General features: G+C 42.1%; 1 protein-coding gene across 42 annotated transcripts in view; it reads left to right on the forward strand.

Annotated features, from left to right (window-relative positions):
• TACC2 (transforming acidic coiled-coil containing protein 2) overlaps positions 1–14,031 on the forward strand; it is a 153,923-nt gene that overhangs the window by 92,035 nt on the left and 47,857 nt on the right. For 2 of the 42 annotated variants that reach the window (XM_083616790.1, XM_083616792.1), the window contains exon 1: positions 2,914–3,116. The exons of 39 other annotated variants lie outside the window; for them this stretch is intronic. In XM_083616790.1, the coding sequence (XP_083472916.1) occupies positions 3,085–3,116 (32 nt within the window). In that variant the 5' untranslated portion in view covers positions 2,914–3,084. Of the gene's footprint in view, positions 1–2,886; positions 3,117–14,031 lie in introns of those variants that run through there. One more of the 42 variants, XM_083616791.1, reaches the window with a different exon arrangement.

Consider the following 14,031-nt stretch of genomic DNA (forward strand, 5'->3'; position numbering starts at 1 on the left):
AAACCCGGAAGTGTATACTTCCAGGTTTTACCGCATGTGCATGTGCAGAAGCGTTCTGCAGAAGCGCCGCTCTAGTTGCAGACTTTTCAGGGTGCAAACGACACCCCGGGACAGATCGTGTCTGCAACTAGGGGTACCACTGTGTATATTAAGACAGCATACCAATAAAATCATCCATGCCACCAGGACATAGTAGCAAACCCTATTTTCCCCCACACTGAAGTGATTTAAATATAGGAAACTCGCCAAACTTGGAACAGCCCTATCAAATTGTAATCTGGAATTTTTTTAAGAAATCACATGTATACTGTTTGTTGCAGCTTTACAAACACAGGAAATATGAAAAATGCCATGAGGAGATTTGCATGGCAGCTCTTTCGCGTTGCTTATGCTGCAGTGCTCAGAATAATTTCCCAAACAGACTTTTGAAATATGGATCTAAATAGCGCCTGAATTTCTGTCAACATATAACACCACACAGGAGTAGCGGAAAGTAGTGGTTCACCAAGTGCACATGCCATATTAAAAACAAAGTTAAAACAAAGTATGGTTCGATGTGAATGAGCTGAAAAGTTATCCCTCTGGTCCTTCATCGCTTTTGCATTGCTGGCAAACAAGGCAGAGTCTGGCTTCTTTTGTTGTCCAGAAATTTCCAAATAAACCACAAGCCATAAGCAAAAACAACCCTCGGTTACTAGTTGTGGTTTGCGTGAAGAAGGAGCCAGGTCTGGATGATACAACAATCCAGAATCTGCCTTTATTCCTGGTGGTGCAAGAGTGTGGAAAGAGCAGGGCAAGAACTTTTCAGCAGCATGCTGGGTGTTCACATTAAACCGTAGTTTATTTTTTAACTAGGGTTTAACGTGACATGTGAATTGGGCCAGGACTATATCATGATTTAGCATTATCTGTGTGAGTCTCAGGCTTGCACACTGCCACTCACCTGTCCTCCTCTGGTGTAGCCACAAGGGAGAGCCAGCACATGAGTCTGAGGTTTGTGCATTTAATGCTGAACTATGGCTTAGTGTTTTGTGCGAATGGCCCACTTATGTGTTGAGTATTTCAGCTCAATGGCTTTTAAACAGGGCTCAGTTTGTTTAATAAGAGCAGTGCCACATGGAATCCAAATAGAATCCTGTCTCTCAAAAGCAAGCATGACATGAAATCCTAGAAAAACTGAAATGTAGGGTTGTATCTAATTGTGTTCCTCCACCCATGGAAACCTCTTCAATCCAGTGGAGCCTTCTTTGTCTGTCTGCCCCCCCCCCCCCCGCACCATCCAATCTGTTCTAGAGGCTACAGACCCTGAAACAGCATGGAAGGTGGCAAGAAAAGGTGAGATTTCAAAGTCACCCCTTCACTTCCTGAAGCATTCAACTGCAATCAAGATGCTTTCTAGAGCTGAGGGATGCAGCCATATTTTAAAAACATACCTACATTTCAGTTTTTTGCCTTTCCTACTTTAGGTTATTAATGATTTTCCTGTCTGTTGAAAAACAAATCTGTTGACTTCTGGTTTGTATATACTCTTTCATCTGCATTAGTAAGTAGCTTACATGACAGGGTGTAACTCACATTGCTATGCATTAAAGTTGTGTCACACCTTTCCATGTCAGATCCCCATTGCCAATGATAAACAACAACAGAAATATGTATATATATATTAAAAGGAACCATTTACTACAACAGTAAACATAAATAAGCAATAGCAGGGTAAAAATATGTCTAATAATCGTTTAAGAGCAGGTAAAAAGTGGCCAGTTAAAAAGAAGACTTTGGATTTGATATCCCGCTTTATCACTACCCGAAGGAGTCTCAAAGCGGCTAACATTCTCCTTTCCCTTCCTCCCCCACAACAAACACTCTGTGAGGTGAGTGGGGCTGAGAGACTTCAGAGAAGTGTGACTAGCCCAAGGTCACCCAGCAGCTGCATGTGGAGGAGCGGAGACGTGAACCCGGTTCACCAGATTACGAGTCTACTGCTCTTAACCACTACACCACACTGGCTCTGGGTATATGGGGCTCAAGGGGCTTCAGCCCCCTCAATATTTTAAAGCAGAGGGGGCCAGCCCCCCAATATTGAGGGGTCCAACATCCCCCACCACTGCCAGGCACCCTTCCAATAGTCAAAGACACTTCTTTCTTCTGTGGGCTACAATTACAGATACAGGAGCTCTTTCAGAGTTTGGACTTGCAAGCGTACTATTTCTCAAACTGCTGGCTATGGAGAGAAATGTACTTTTGCATTTTAGCAGTTTTACTTGGGGGGGGGGGTACTACTAAAAATTGCTTCTGCAGCACATTAACATGGCCTTGAGTTCACCAGTTTAAACCCCCAATATCATTTATGGATGGGGAAGCATCAGTTTAATTGCAGAATTTGATTGTTATTTTTTTCTGGGTAGCTGTGATATCTCCACCTCTCGCAAGCATATTTATGCTGAAATTATATAGAAAGCCTTCTCTGGAGACCAGATCCTGTGTTGCTTTGTTGAGCACAAGGAAGCCAGTTCTATTTCTAATATAATTGCATTGCAGTAAAATAGGCCTCTCCTTCCTATCTCAGTAAAACTTGATTTATTTGAGGAGAGCCCCCTTTCCCCTCAGAATGGAAAACTGCAAGCCCTGCACATTTTGCTTTCTAGTATAAGCTGTTAAATAGTCACCTGATATGCTACTTACTGCGGGAGCAATGCAGGTGCAAACTGCGGTGGGGGAATTAATGGACAAAAGGGGAAGAGACTTCTTGCCATGCTCCCTGCTTCAGCCTTATCTCAAATAAACAAATTGCTTGGCTGCTTCCAAGGGAAAGATAATTCAATTTTGCAGGCAGTTGTAAAAACAGATAAAAGCTACACCCTTCTGTAGTTACATACTTCCTAAAAGGAACACATTCTGAAATGAATTTAGAGAGGATTTCCTTTTGGTCTCTGTAGAAAACACAGAAGCATTATCCAGCAAGTCTCAAAGAACAAGGGATCGGAATGTGGTCTCTCAACCTCCTGACTCCCAGAAACATAATTCACTGTAGCTTTTCCAGATCCAGACAGATACATCTGCCAGAACTGCATACTCAGCTGAGAAATGGAAGACATGGGTAAAGTGTCATTGGAATGGTGAGGAGTTTGGGGTTTTCTTTGATAAAGCTTGTATATGGGGACTAGCAGGGATGCCATAGAAGTGGCCATAAGAACCAGGTTTATGGTCTTGGATGGCAGTGGGGAGGTTACACCCAAACTACACATAATGTTAAGTGTATGGTTTAAGGTGTCTGTCTTCATTCTTTCTTTTGTCTATTATTTTTTAAATTTTGTCCTTTCTTTCTTTCTTAAGAGCTATGATTAGGATTGTGACTGATGTGTAGGGACATGGGCTTAATCCTTTCCTCCTGTGCCAGTGTGGTGTAGTGGTTAAGAGCGGTAGTCTTGCAATCTGGGGAACCGGGTTCACTTCCCCGCTCCTCCACATGCAGCTGCTGGGTGACCTTGGGCTAGTCACACTTCTTTGAAGTCTCTCAGCCCCACTCACCTCACAGAGTGTTTGTTGTGGGGGAGGAAGGGAAAGGAGAATGTTAGCCACTTTGAGACTCCTTAGGGTAGTGATAAAGCGGGATATCAAATCCAAACTCTTCTTCATAATTCCAATTAAAACCACCCCTGCAGCTTCCTCACCATGGGAAATAGCACAATTTTGGGTGGGAGCGAGCGGAGCATTTCTCTTTCCTACACATCATGCTCCGGATCCTGATCATCCCCCTGCTCAGCAGCTGCTTAAAAGAAACAACAAACAAAACCCCTAAACATGTTTAAATGTGATCACGCCTTTAATGCCTCATGTACTTTGGACATTAGAAAATTTGATGTTTCCTAACACAAGAGCCTATTGAAAGAGCAGGAGAGCCAGGATCTGCTTTCCTATGTTCTTCCTGGTTGGGAAGACTGCCTATGAAAGCTAAGCATGGGTAGCCTCTGGCAGAAGCTTGCTATCAAACATAGAAGCTTCCCATTTTTAGAACAGATGAGGAACCAAAGAAGATGCTGCTTATGGTTGACTAATTATTGTGGGATTATTTCCTGTCTAAAAAAAAGAGAGCGAGAGAGGCGGTGTAAACATTCAATGTGTTCAGTACTGAAGAGTTTATTGCCACTTACTGAGCTGTGGTTTAAACCACTGTGCCGCTTGGGCTTGCCGATTGGAAGGTTGGCGGTTTGAATCCCCACAACGGGGTGAGCTCCTGTTGTTCGGTCCCAGCTCCTGCCAACCTAGCAGTTCGAAAGCACGAAGTGCAAGTAGATAAATAGGTACCGCTCCAGCGGGAAGGTAAATGGCGTTTCTATGCACTGCTCTGGTTTCGGTGTTCCTTCTGCGCCAGAAGTGGCTTAGTCATGCTGGCCACATGACCCAGAAAAACTACGGACAAACGCTGGCTCCCTCGGCCTGCAAAGCAAGATGAGCACCGCAACCCCAGAGTCATTTGCGACTGGACCTAATGTTCAGGGGTCCCTTTACCTTTACCTTTACTGCCCTTTAGCTACTTGGATTGTATGCATTAAGGGTGGTAATGATATGAGGTTTTCTCTGTCCTTTTCCCTTTGTGGATTCTAAATTCTGTGAATATGACCAAGGGAGTGGTAGGTGTTTTGGACTGATTAACTTGTAGTAGAAGGGCAGTTATGTGCTAAATGGAAGCACATGCTTCTTTCATTTCATGGTGCCAGTTTTTAAACCCAGGACTACAGAGATAGGCCTGATTATTATTTTGATCAGACATAGGAAACAACAGAAGGGAAACAGCCTTTTATTATTTAGCTTTGTTGTGATAAGTCTAATAAATATGTCCCTTTAAAAGAAAGCTTCTAAAATGTAAATGGGAAAATCCAAAAGTAGGGAGATAACTGGAGTTAAAAGAATAAGAAAAAATACACCTGGAGAGTTTATTGAATGTACTTGGGTGTGCATTTTACCCAGCATGCAATGTCACAATTCTTTGAATCTGCTAATAGGATATAAATAGCTTCAGCTCTAATAATGCTGTATAGCTCTGGAAAGAAAGGAAGCAGGGAAATTATACTAAGGCCTGTTATACCAGGGTGCCTGTATTTCATGGCTAGAGAGAAGCCTGCTGACCAGATTAAACCATAATGAAATTGTTCTCTGATAAGATCAACCACAGCTGCTTTTTAGCAATTAAACTGGTAAGAAAGCAAGCTATAAACAGACTTGCAGCCTGGGTCTAAGAAGAGCTTGCAAGTGTTTCACTGAATGAAGTGTGTGTCTCGTCAGAGGATGGGTCACCTGGTGCCATATTTGTCATAACAATATCATTAAAAAAACACACCTCATACTCCTAAAACAAGTTCCACCTTATTACCTGTAAATAGTAGTTTGCTGTGTTCATGGCTTCTGGATGATGCACCCCTAATTCTCTCTTGAATTTGGGGAGTCAGGTGCCTTAAGCATTGCTCAAAGGTCTGCCCTAAAATTTAATTTCTTTTTGAGCAAAATGACTCCGGCAACTCCATTTTTAGGCAGCTGTGACACAGTTTGAGAGGTATGTAACAAATACTGTAGGATTCCAATATGCATGAATGCCATGTTTTATTTTGCCAAGGGCAGCCAAGGAAATGCATAAATGTACAAAACCCAGCAATGATTTTGCTTGCAATGGAAAGGAATTGCATGAGCATGGATAATATTTGAAAAAACTCCTTAATTTTACCATCAAGCTCAGGCATTTCCTTTGTTACCTTTCTGCTGTTGTTTTTCTTACCACCATTGTCTAGACATTGTGGCTGGCTTTGCAGTTCCGTCTCCCACTCACAGTGTGGGCTCATTGCGACGCTTGATTTAATCATAGGATAGATGATCTTGTCACTGAAAAGCCTTACAATGGTATGATAGCGGGCCATTAATAGTTAATAGTAAAGACAAAAAAAAATGCCCCGAAGGACCTATCGGCCAAATGGATTCCTGTGCCATAATGGTGAAATGAATATACTTCCCCGACTTCTGAAGGAGGGTGGCTGCTAAAAGGTGGGTGTGAGGCAGTTCCCAGCAAGAAGAATGGGAATGAGTTAATCACATGGCTTTAAATGGCACCTGATAAATTACTGACCCATCAGTTTATATAGGTCAGACTTAGGTCAGCTCTTCTGCTCATCATGAGGTGAAAAAGGAAGTCACAGGGTAAATATTGCTCTATCAAGGGATACAGCATCACTATTGGGAGAGCGCGTAGGTAAATTTTTATATATTGTTTCTCTCAAATAAATAATTATGTGCCTGCATCTTTTTAATTGGAGAGCCTAATCCAATAGCATTTAAAAAAGCACAAAAACTCTGAACTTCTGGGCTACAAGAATGGAACTGCATGCAACATTAAATCAGGTGTTGTCACTGTAAATGTCAACTCTGCATTTAATTCTTTCTCCACTATCATATTGTTGCATATATTGCTACCCTTCACCAGCAACATCCAAAGATGAACACAGGCTGAACATTATTTGTAATGGATTCTGGGAACCCATTTTTAATTTATGCATCTTTAGGAGGAATCAAGTTTGAAAGTGACAGATGAGAATAAGACAACAGGATTTATTGCCTTTTGTCCGTTATTTCTCTCTAGAGTTGTAGGAAAGGCCAGCTTTTAATGGAGCTTGGGTACTGTTGGGAACACTGAAATATTTGCTCTTTCTTGGTGTATGGCTGACAAAGGAATCCAATAAATATAGACTTGGATTGTAGTCTTGTTTTATGATGCAGCTGCTATGGACAATTTGGTGCACGATGGGGACACAAAGTAGATGCAGCAGAAATGAGTAATAGATACCACCCCATAATTAAGACTCATAATTCACTGTCTGCGTGTTTTTCCTTGCAAGGGGTTTTGGATTCCAGAATTCTCCCTGTAGGGAACCAGATGCATATTCACCATGATGGCTAAGATTGGGCCAGGTTGACATTCTGGTTTTCAGATGCCCACAACTTATTTTGGGAAGTCATCAAAGCTATTGAGCTTATGGATTTTCTGAGTCCAACAGAGCTGGGCTGCCACATCTCCCTATAACTGAATTGCTGACTCTTCCAGTTCTGCTCTGATGTGCATTCCTGTTGCTGCGCAGCTGCCCTGGTGGTGTGAGCTGGAGTTACTTACAATTACAGCTGGTCAGATCAGGCAGCCCTTGCATACCTCAGCAGCCCAATGCATGTGATACACAGCTTGAAAAACATGTATATCGTGCTTCACGCATCATGATGGAGTCCTGATTTGAATGTAATCCATTGCTTCTCTGAGAAGATGAGCAGAATACAAATGGCAATAGTAATAATTAGATGGGCAAATTAACAGAAGGTCCCAGGTTCATTCCTCAGCATCTCCAGGTAGACCTGGGGAAAGGTCCCTGTCTGCTCCAGTCATTGTAGACAGTACTGAGCTATATGAACCAATAATCTGATAAAGGACAGCTTCCTTGTGCTCCTGTTCCTGTATGACAAATAGCTCAGTCAGTAGAGCACAGTAGAGCACAAGACTCAGGGTCATGGGTTTGAACCCCACATTGGGCAAAAGATTTCTGCATTTGTAGGGGGTTGGACTGAATGACCCTTGTGATCCCTTTCAACTCTGTACTTCTATGACGGTCTTAAACTAACTTAAGAACAAAATATTAATATACAGCTGATTACTGGAGTAAAGGAGTTATGTATTTTCATGACACAGACTGGGTTTCAGCATATTATTCTTGTACAGTAAGGTGTCTTTTCCCCCCTTTTCCTTTTTTGCCTAAAAGGTGAACAAGGCTTTGACACTAAAGGGATGTGTTTTGTGTCACACTGTAAAAGCCATATGTACACTGCCTGGCTTGATCCTCGTAGCCCCAACAGGATACTAAAACGTCTGAATGAATTTCTTTGTCCTCATGCTAATATTCCTGACCCAAATTCTTTAAAAGGAAATAAATGTGATTAGAGGGAAAGGGGTTTCAGCATATAGCTTCACGATAAGGCACAGCAGTGAGAATTCTTAAAACTTTTTTTGTTTTAAGAACCACTTCACTATTACACGTTTTCAATAACATTTTTCTTCAAGGCTCACCCTCCCCCAGCATCTACCATCCTGGCTGCTTGTGTCACTGACCTAATTTGTATCGACTTCAGCAACCCCAAGCCCTGTACAATTAGGCCATCTAGTCTGGCCTCCGCATGAACACAGTCTCACACATTTCAAAAGATTAGTGTGCTCAATAGAATAGTGCCAGTCATTACAGTGTGCCACAGACCGAGTGCACAGCAGATGTGTACTGTGCAAGTTATTACTTTTGAATAAGAATGTATCTGTTGCAATTAAAGGATTCAACTAGTTGTACAACAGCGGCGAGGAAAAACCAAGAAGCCTCAAACCGAGCAATTGTATCACTCAGCATGGGTGAGCTGACCAGGGTTTCATGCAAATTTTCATTCTTAGAAAGGACGAAGTTTAGTTTCTGTGAAAATTTCCATCTTTTGGGGGGGGGACTTTAAACACTCTCCCTTGCTAGACAGAATGCCAGTATACTCCATAGTCTCTAAATTTCCGAAAATCAGTGAAAATGCTTGTGATGGGATTGTTCTCAGAGCTAGAGCTGCGCATAAGGGATGTGGCTTGGTTGTTCCACAAGAACAGATATCTGCAAGTACTATTATAAACTGAACTTTCCCTGCTTTCCATTTCCTCATACATATAGGATTCTGGCCCTTTAAAATAAAGCACTTTCCCAGCAACACAGATTCTCATGGGAAATCATTAAAATATAATATACTTAACATTTGTAAAAGTAAAGGGCGCCAGGATGGTTAAGTCCAGTTGAATTCGACTGTGGGGTGTGGTGCTCATCTCTGCTTTCAGGCCAAGGGAGTCGGCGTTTGTCTGCAGACAGCTTTTCCAGCTCATTTGGCCAGCATGATTTAACTGCTTCTGGCACATGGAACACTGTGACGAGTGCCAGAGCGCACGGAAATGCCATTTACCTTCCTGCCGCAGCAGTACCTATTTATCTACTTGCACTGATATGCTTTAAAACTGCTAGGTTAGCAGGAACTGGGACAGAGCAACGGAAGCTGATCCCGCCATGGGGATTTGAACTGCTTCCATTATGATCTGCAAGCCCACAAGACTCAGTGGTTTAGACCACAGCGCCATCGCGTCCCTCTAAACATTTCCAAGTGTTCAAATCCTTCACATGTGTTATTTGAGTGTAATCCTTGCAATAACCCTGTAAGGTTAAGTATTGATATCTCCTATATTGCTGATGAGACTGAAAGAGTGAGGCTTGTCTGAGGTGGCCTAGTGAATAAATGGTGGAGGCAAAATCTGAACATGGGATTTCTTGATTCATAGCTCAGTCTCTTATCCACTACTACACTACTGTACTTCACATAACCTACATAGATCTTATCCCCTCCCCCTGCCCAATTGTTTCCAGGGAGGGGTAGGGAATGAGCCTGGGTTTAATTTTCAGTAGTTCAGAATGTGAACTCCTAGTTGAGTGTTAATCTCTTTCCATGTGGGGGGAAATGTAAATGGGGTTATAGCATGGGAAAGCATACAAATCTGAGGGCTGCTCCTGATCTTTCTCTGGAGAAAATCTAGGATGAAAGAGTAATAACTTTCTGAGGTGATCCAATTTTTCAGTTCTTAACAGATGATATAGGGTTATTGCAAAAAGGAAGCTGCAGAGAGCAAGCGAAACAGGAGTGCTTGCCATACAGAAGTTAAGTTTGGCAGAGTCAAATAGCCTTTTTTAAAAAGAACTAACACTGTGTGTGTGTGTTCACAGCTTTTATTCATACTTGGGAGCTCTCAAAGGTGCTCTGAAATGTTAAAATCCTCTGTGTCTCTGCTGCTGTTCTGTGCATCAGCTTTTAATGTTAAACCATTCAGTTTCCAGACACTCAGGTTATAATAGTGCCATGGGTTCTTGATCTTCAAAGCAATGAACAAACAAGACGGTTGGATAGGATTTTAAAAGCTGAAAAGCACCCTGGTCACTGTTAATCCAGCTTTCCCATATTTGTCAGGAATGTTTCCTCATAGTTTTCAGACCAAGGATCATGGACGACTTCGTCATATACTTAATTCTTAGGGCACAATCTAGAAGAGACTGATACAAGACGTTTGCTTGAAAATTCACCCAACATAAATAAATTTATGCTGGTCAACATGTCTGCTGTGCAGACAATTGTGAAATCTGTTACCTGACCTGGTCATGCGTGCCTCTACCATAGACTTCCATATCTGGATAGGATTACCTTGCCCTGAAACAGTAGGTCCTCTACCTGAAGGTTCTGCTAGACCCTGCTCTGTCTCTTGAGGTCCTTTGTAGCTTCTGAGGCACACAGCACCTTAGCAGCTATAACTGGTCCACCAGCTGCAACTGCTTCTGCACGGAGATAGTTTAGCCTTGATTATCCATGAACTAATACTACGTAGCCACCTCAAGTGCTTTTGACTGGCTGTAATGTGTCATTGATCTGTAATAACACTTTTTGCTTGAGTAGATGGAGGGCAGTGTGAGTAGGCTCTGATTTTTGTGTGCTTGGAATGTAACCTACTGTACAAAGGTGAGAGTTGCATCCATTGTGCCACCCACCTTGCTTCTGGCCCCACCCACCCATGTGGTCCCAAGGTTGCCCACGAGTGAATGTGTCCCTTAGGTGCCAGTGCTTAGCTTGTAAAGGTCCTAAACAACTGCAGACCTATAAAGAAGCACCTTCTCCCATAACCAGCCAATGCCCTTGTCCAGGTTCCTCCAGCATTGTCCTCTAGGGAAAAGGTTTGTCAGCTGTAGCCTCCTAGCTGTGGAATTTCATCTCAAAAGGAGGCACACCTGGGGGCTAACACCATTTTTTGGGACTCCAGGGAAAATGTTTTTTATTCACTCAGACATTTCAAGTTCTATTTCTGTTCTTTTATCTGCTATAAATTTTATTTGTGATATTCCTCCATTCCCTGCCAGCGCAACCATACCTTTTTGTAAACCACTCTGCACACCATTTTGATGAATGGCATAAGCATGTTTTAAAATACATAAATGCATTAAAGTGCTGCTGCTAGGAAGAAGTTGGACCATTTGTCATACCATGTGTCTGTATAAATACACAATGTATTAGATAGCTAGATAGTATTTTTGGAACAGAATTGTATTTTATAGTTGATTTTAAGTAAACTAAATGAAAATCCAAATGGTGACCTTCCACATTACCCACCAACTGAATTTTAGTCTTGTGCCTGTTTGATTTCTGGTGGAGAGCTGTGCACCATTGGACAGTGTTGACATCTGAGGCAACATTTTCACCTTGCCTCTTCATAGATCTGCTGCTGAGTTCATGCTGTCACTGATCTTGGAGAGGGAGAGAATGGCCCAAGCTTTCAGGAGCCAAAAGAGTCATGAATAAGTAATGCATCTCAGGCATGTTAGTTGGATTTTGTGGCGTGTCCTCAGTACAAGTAAGAGCACAATGACTGGACAGTTCAGACATGTTGCAGCCTCTTAAAAACAAATTCTAGACAAAGTTGTTTGGTGAAATAAAGGGTGACATAAATGTGCCATTTTTGAGCCACACATCACTGCCAAGTGTTTGAAACAGGATATTGAGCTGGTCAGCCTATGTATGCTGGAGACTCATATTTGAAGCATCCCTAATGAAAACTGCATTTTTTTTAAAAAAACCTATTTTTATTGGCTACAACGATGTAGGGTTTTCCCCCCTGTTCCAGCAGAAATGTTTTCTTTTTCCTGATTTAGTGGAGGGCAGCGAGGTGAATCCCAATCATGCTAGAGTCAACATAGTTTTCACCCGTGATATTTCAAGAGATTGAAATGTCCCCACAGGAGTTCTTTGCCAAGACCTGTGGATTTTATTTTTCTTTTACAGAAGTCCTTTGTTACACTGATTCACAGCCTTAATGCATTGGGAAGTGGGGCGGGGGATGGGCATAGGTCAGAAGCAATAATAACAATAAAAAAAGGCAACTGATGCCTTTGCACGCTTCATAAACGTAGATTGAACCTGCAGACAAAGGCGTGTTTGGGGAAGCAATAATAGTCTGCTAGAGTGTTTCTGTCAAAAGCATTTGTTCATGTTGGTGTCCCCGTCCCTGGCTAGAGATAAATTTATTTGCAACAAGCTTGGCAGAAAAATAATAACCTGGGAACAGTATTTAGTAGAAATCATTTGGCTGCCTCCAGGTGCAGTAATAGGCAAATATGTTCCAGAGAGAAAGGTATGTTCTAAGCAGCTGCGTGCTGTTTCCCATTGTAGTCAGGAAGACTAAAACCTCATTGGCATTCTGCAGAGATAACAGAAGCGAATCCGGTCCATCAAACCACTTGAGCTGTCAGGAGCAACACTGGGGGCTTTTCACCCGCAGCCCACACAGGCTTTATTGTACGGAGAAAGCGATTTAAGTGAATGTAATAGGAATGCAAATCCAGCAGTTGCACTTCGTCGCTTTAAGGGAAACCCTCTCTTGTGAATCTAGCAATTTGCTGCTTTGCAAGGATCTGTGCGTTTTCCTTTTGAGTCTGGCGAAGTCAGGGAAGACCTTCATCTTCTCTACTGTGCATCTATCTGGACGGCTTCTAGACTGCTTCCTCAGGAGGAAATGGCTTTCACCTCATGGCAAATTTTGTCCCCCATGCAGTGGACTCGTTGGATGTGGACAGCTGTGAGAAGCAGCGGAGACTACAGTCTCCAAGCCATGCAGCGAATCGCTGGAAATAGGCAAGTCAGCCCTAGTCCTGTCTTTCAGGAAACTGTCACACCATTAAATTCATTTTATCAAAGGCTAGAAGGAAAAGCTGCCATTTGACTAGCTGAAATGCTTGCTTAAGCAGTTTTCAAGGCAATAGTGTACTACATTGTTTGACTGGATTTTTTAAAAAATATCCATATATATATATATAATCTCCATTTATATATATTTGTATTTCAGTGTTCCCCATCCCATTCCAGTTCATTAAAGGAAACAAGATCCATTCAGCTTTAATTCTAGAAAGACTACATCCTCGATCAATTGTCTGCTTATTTAAATTTTGTTACGCAGCAGAGACTCAGTTGAGACTTGTATTTCACCATCCCCATTAATCCATCACATCTTTATTATATCAATGTTTCTGTTCTGCCTTGCATATGATAACGTAGGCTCCACTTTGCACCCTCATGTTTCACTTGTTTGCTGTCATCATATTCCTTCTGGATTATTGTTACTAATTATTATTATTGTTAGGCTGCCTACCTCCGGTACACTCAAAGTACATTTTTCCTCCAAAGAATCCTGGGAACTGTAGTTTGTTAGGGTTTCTGGGAGTTGTAGTTCTTTGTGGGGTAAACAACAATTCCCAGGGTTCTTTTTTTGGGGGGTGCTTTAAACATATGGTGTGTATACAGTCTAAGTTTGGGACAATGTGTTTGGTGGAAGTGTGATCTGGATAAACTGTATAGCAAGGTACATAGATTAAAAATAAGACCTTGAATGATTGAATTCTGAAGGGAGATGGGGTATCATTTCAGATAGTGAAATGGGCACAGAGGTTTTGGCAGGGGGAGGGTTGGTGGAGGGGAAGCAAGATTCAGGAAGATCCATCAATCTGCATTTGAAAATATTTTAAGTTTCATTATAGAAGAGCTGCATGCATTAATAGCATTTGTTGTGATTCTAACTACAGTATCACCAGTGCAATCAGGCACCTCTCTCCCAGTTTAAGGAAAGGAATTTGTTTAATTTGCCTGAATAGCTGTTGATAGTACACAACTTGTGAGTGAGCTGGAAATACAGATAGCATTTGTGGTATGAAGTAAGGAGGCTAGTGTGAAAAATGGGAATTCCCCATCTCCCTAAATGGTGCCTCCCCACCCCATCTGAAAGGCTAGGCAGCACCCAATGTTACTCAAAGCCTGTGTTCTCTTGTTTTGTAGGAACTCACACTCTGCTGCATATCAAGGTAGATTGAACCGGGATTTAAAAGAGCTTTATGCAACTCTCTTAAGGGTATT

The sequence above is a fragment of the Podarcis filfolensis genome, assembly GCF_964270895.1.
Source record: "Podarcis filfolensis genome assembly, chromosome: 5".
In the NCBI taxonomy this organism is placed as follows: Eukaryota; Metazoa; Chordata; class Lepidosauria; order Squamata; family Lacertidae; genus Podarcis; species Podarcis filfolensis.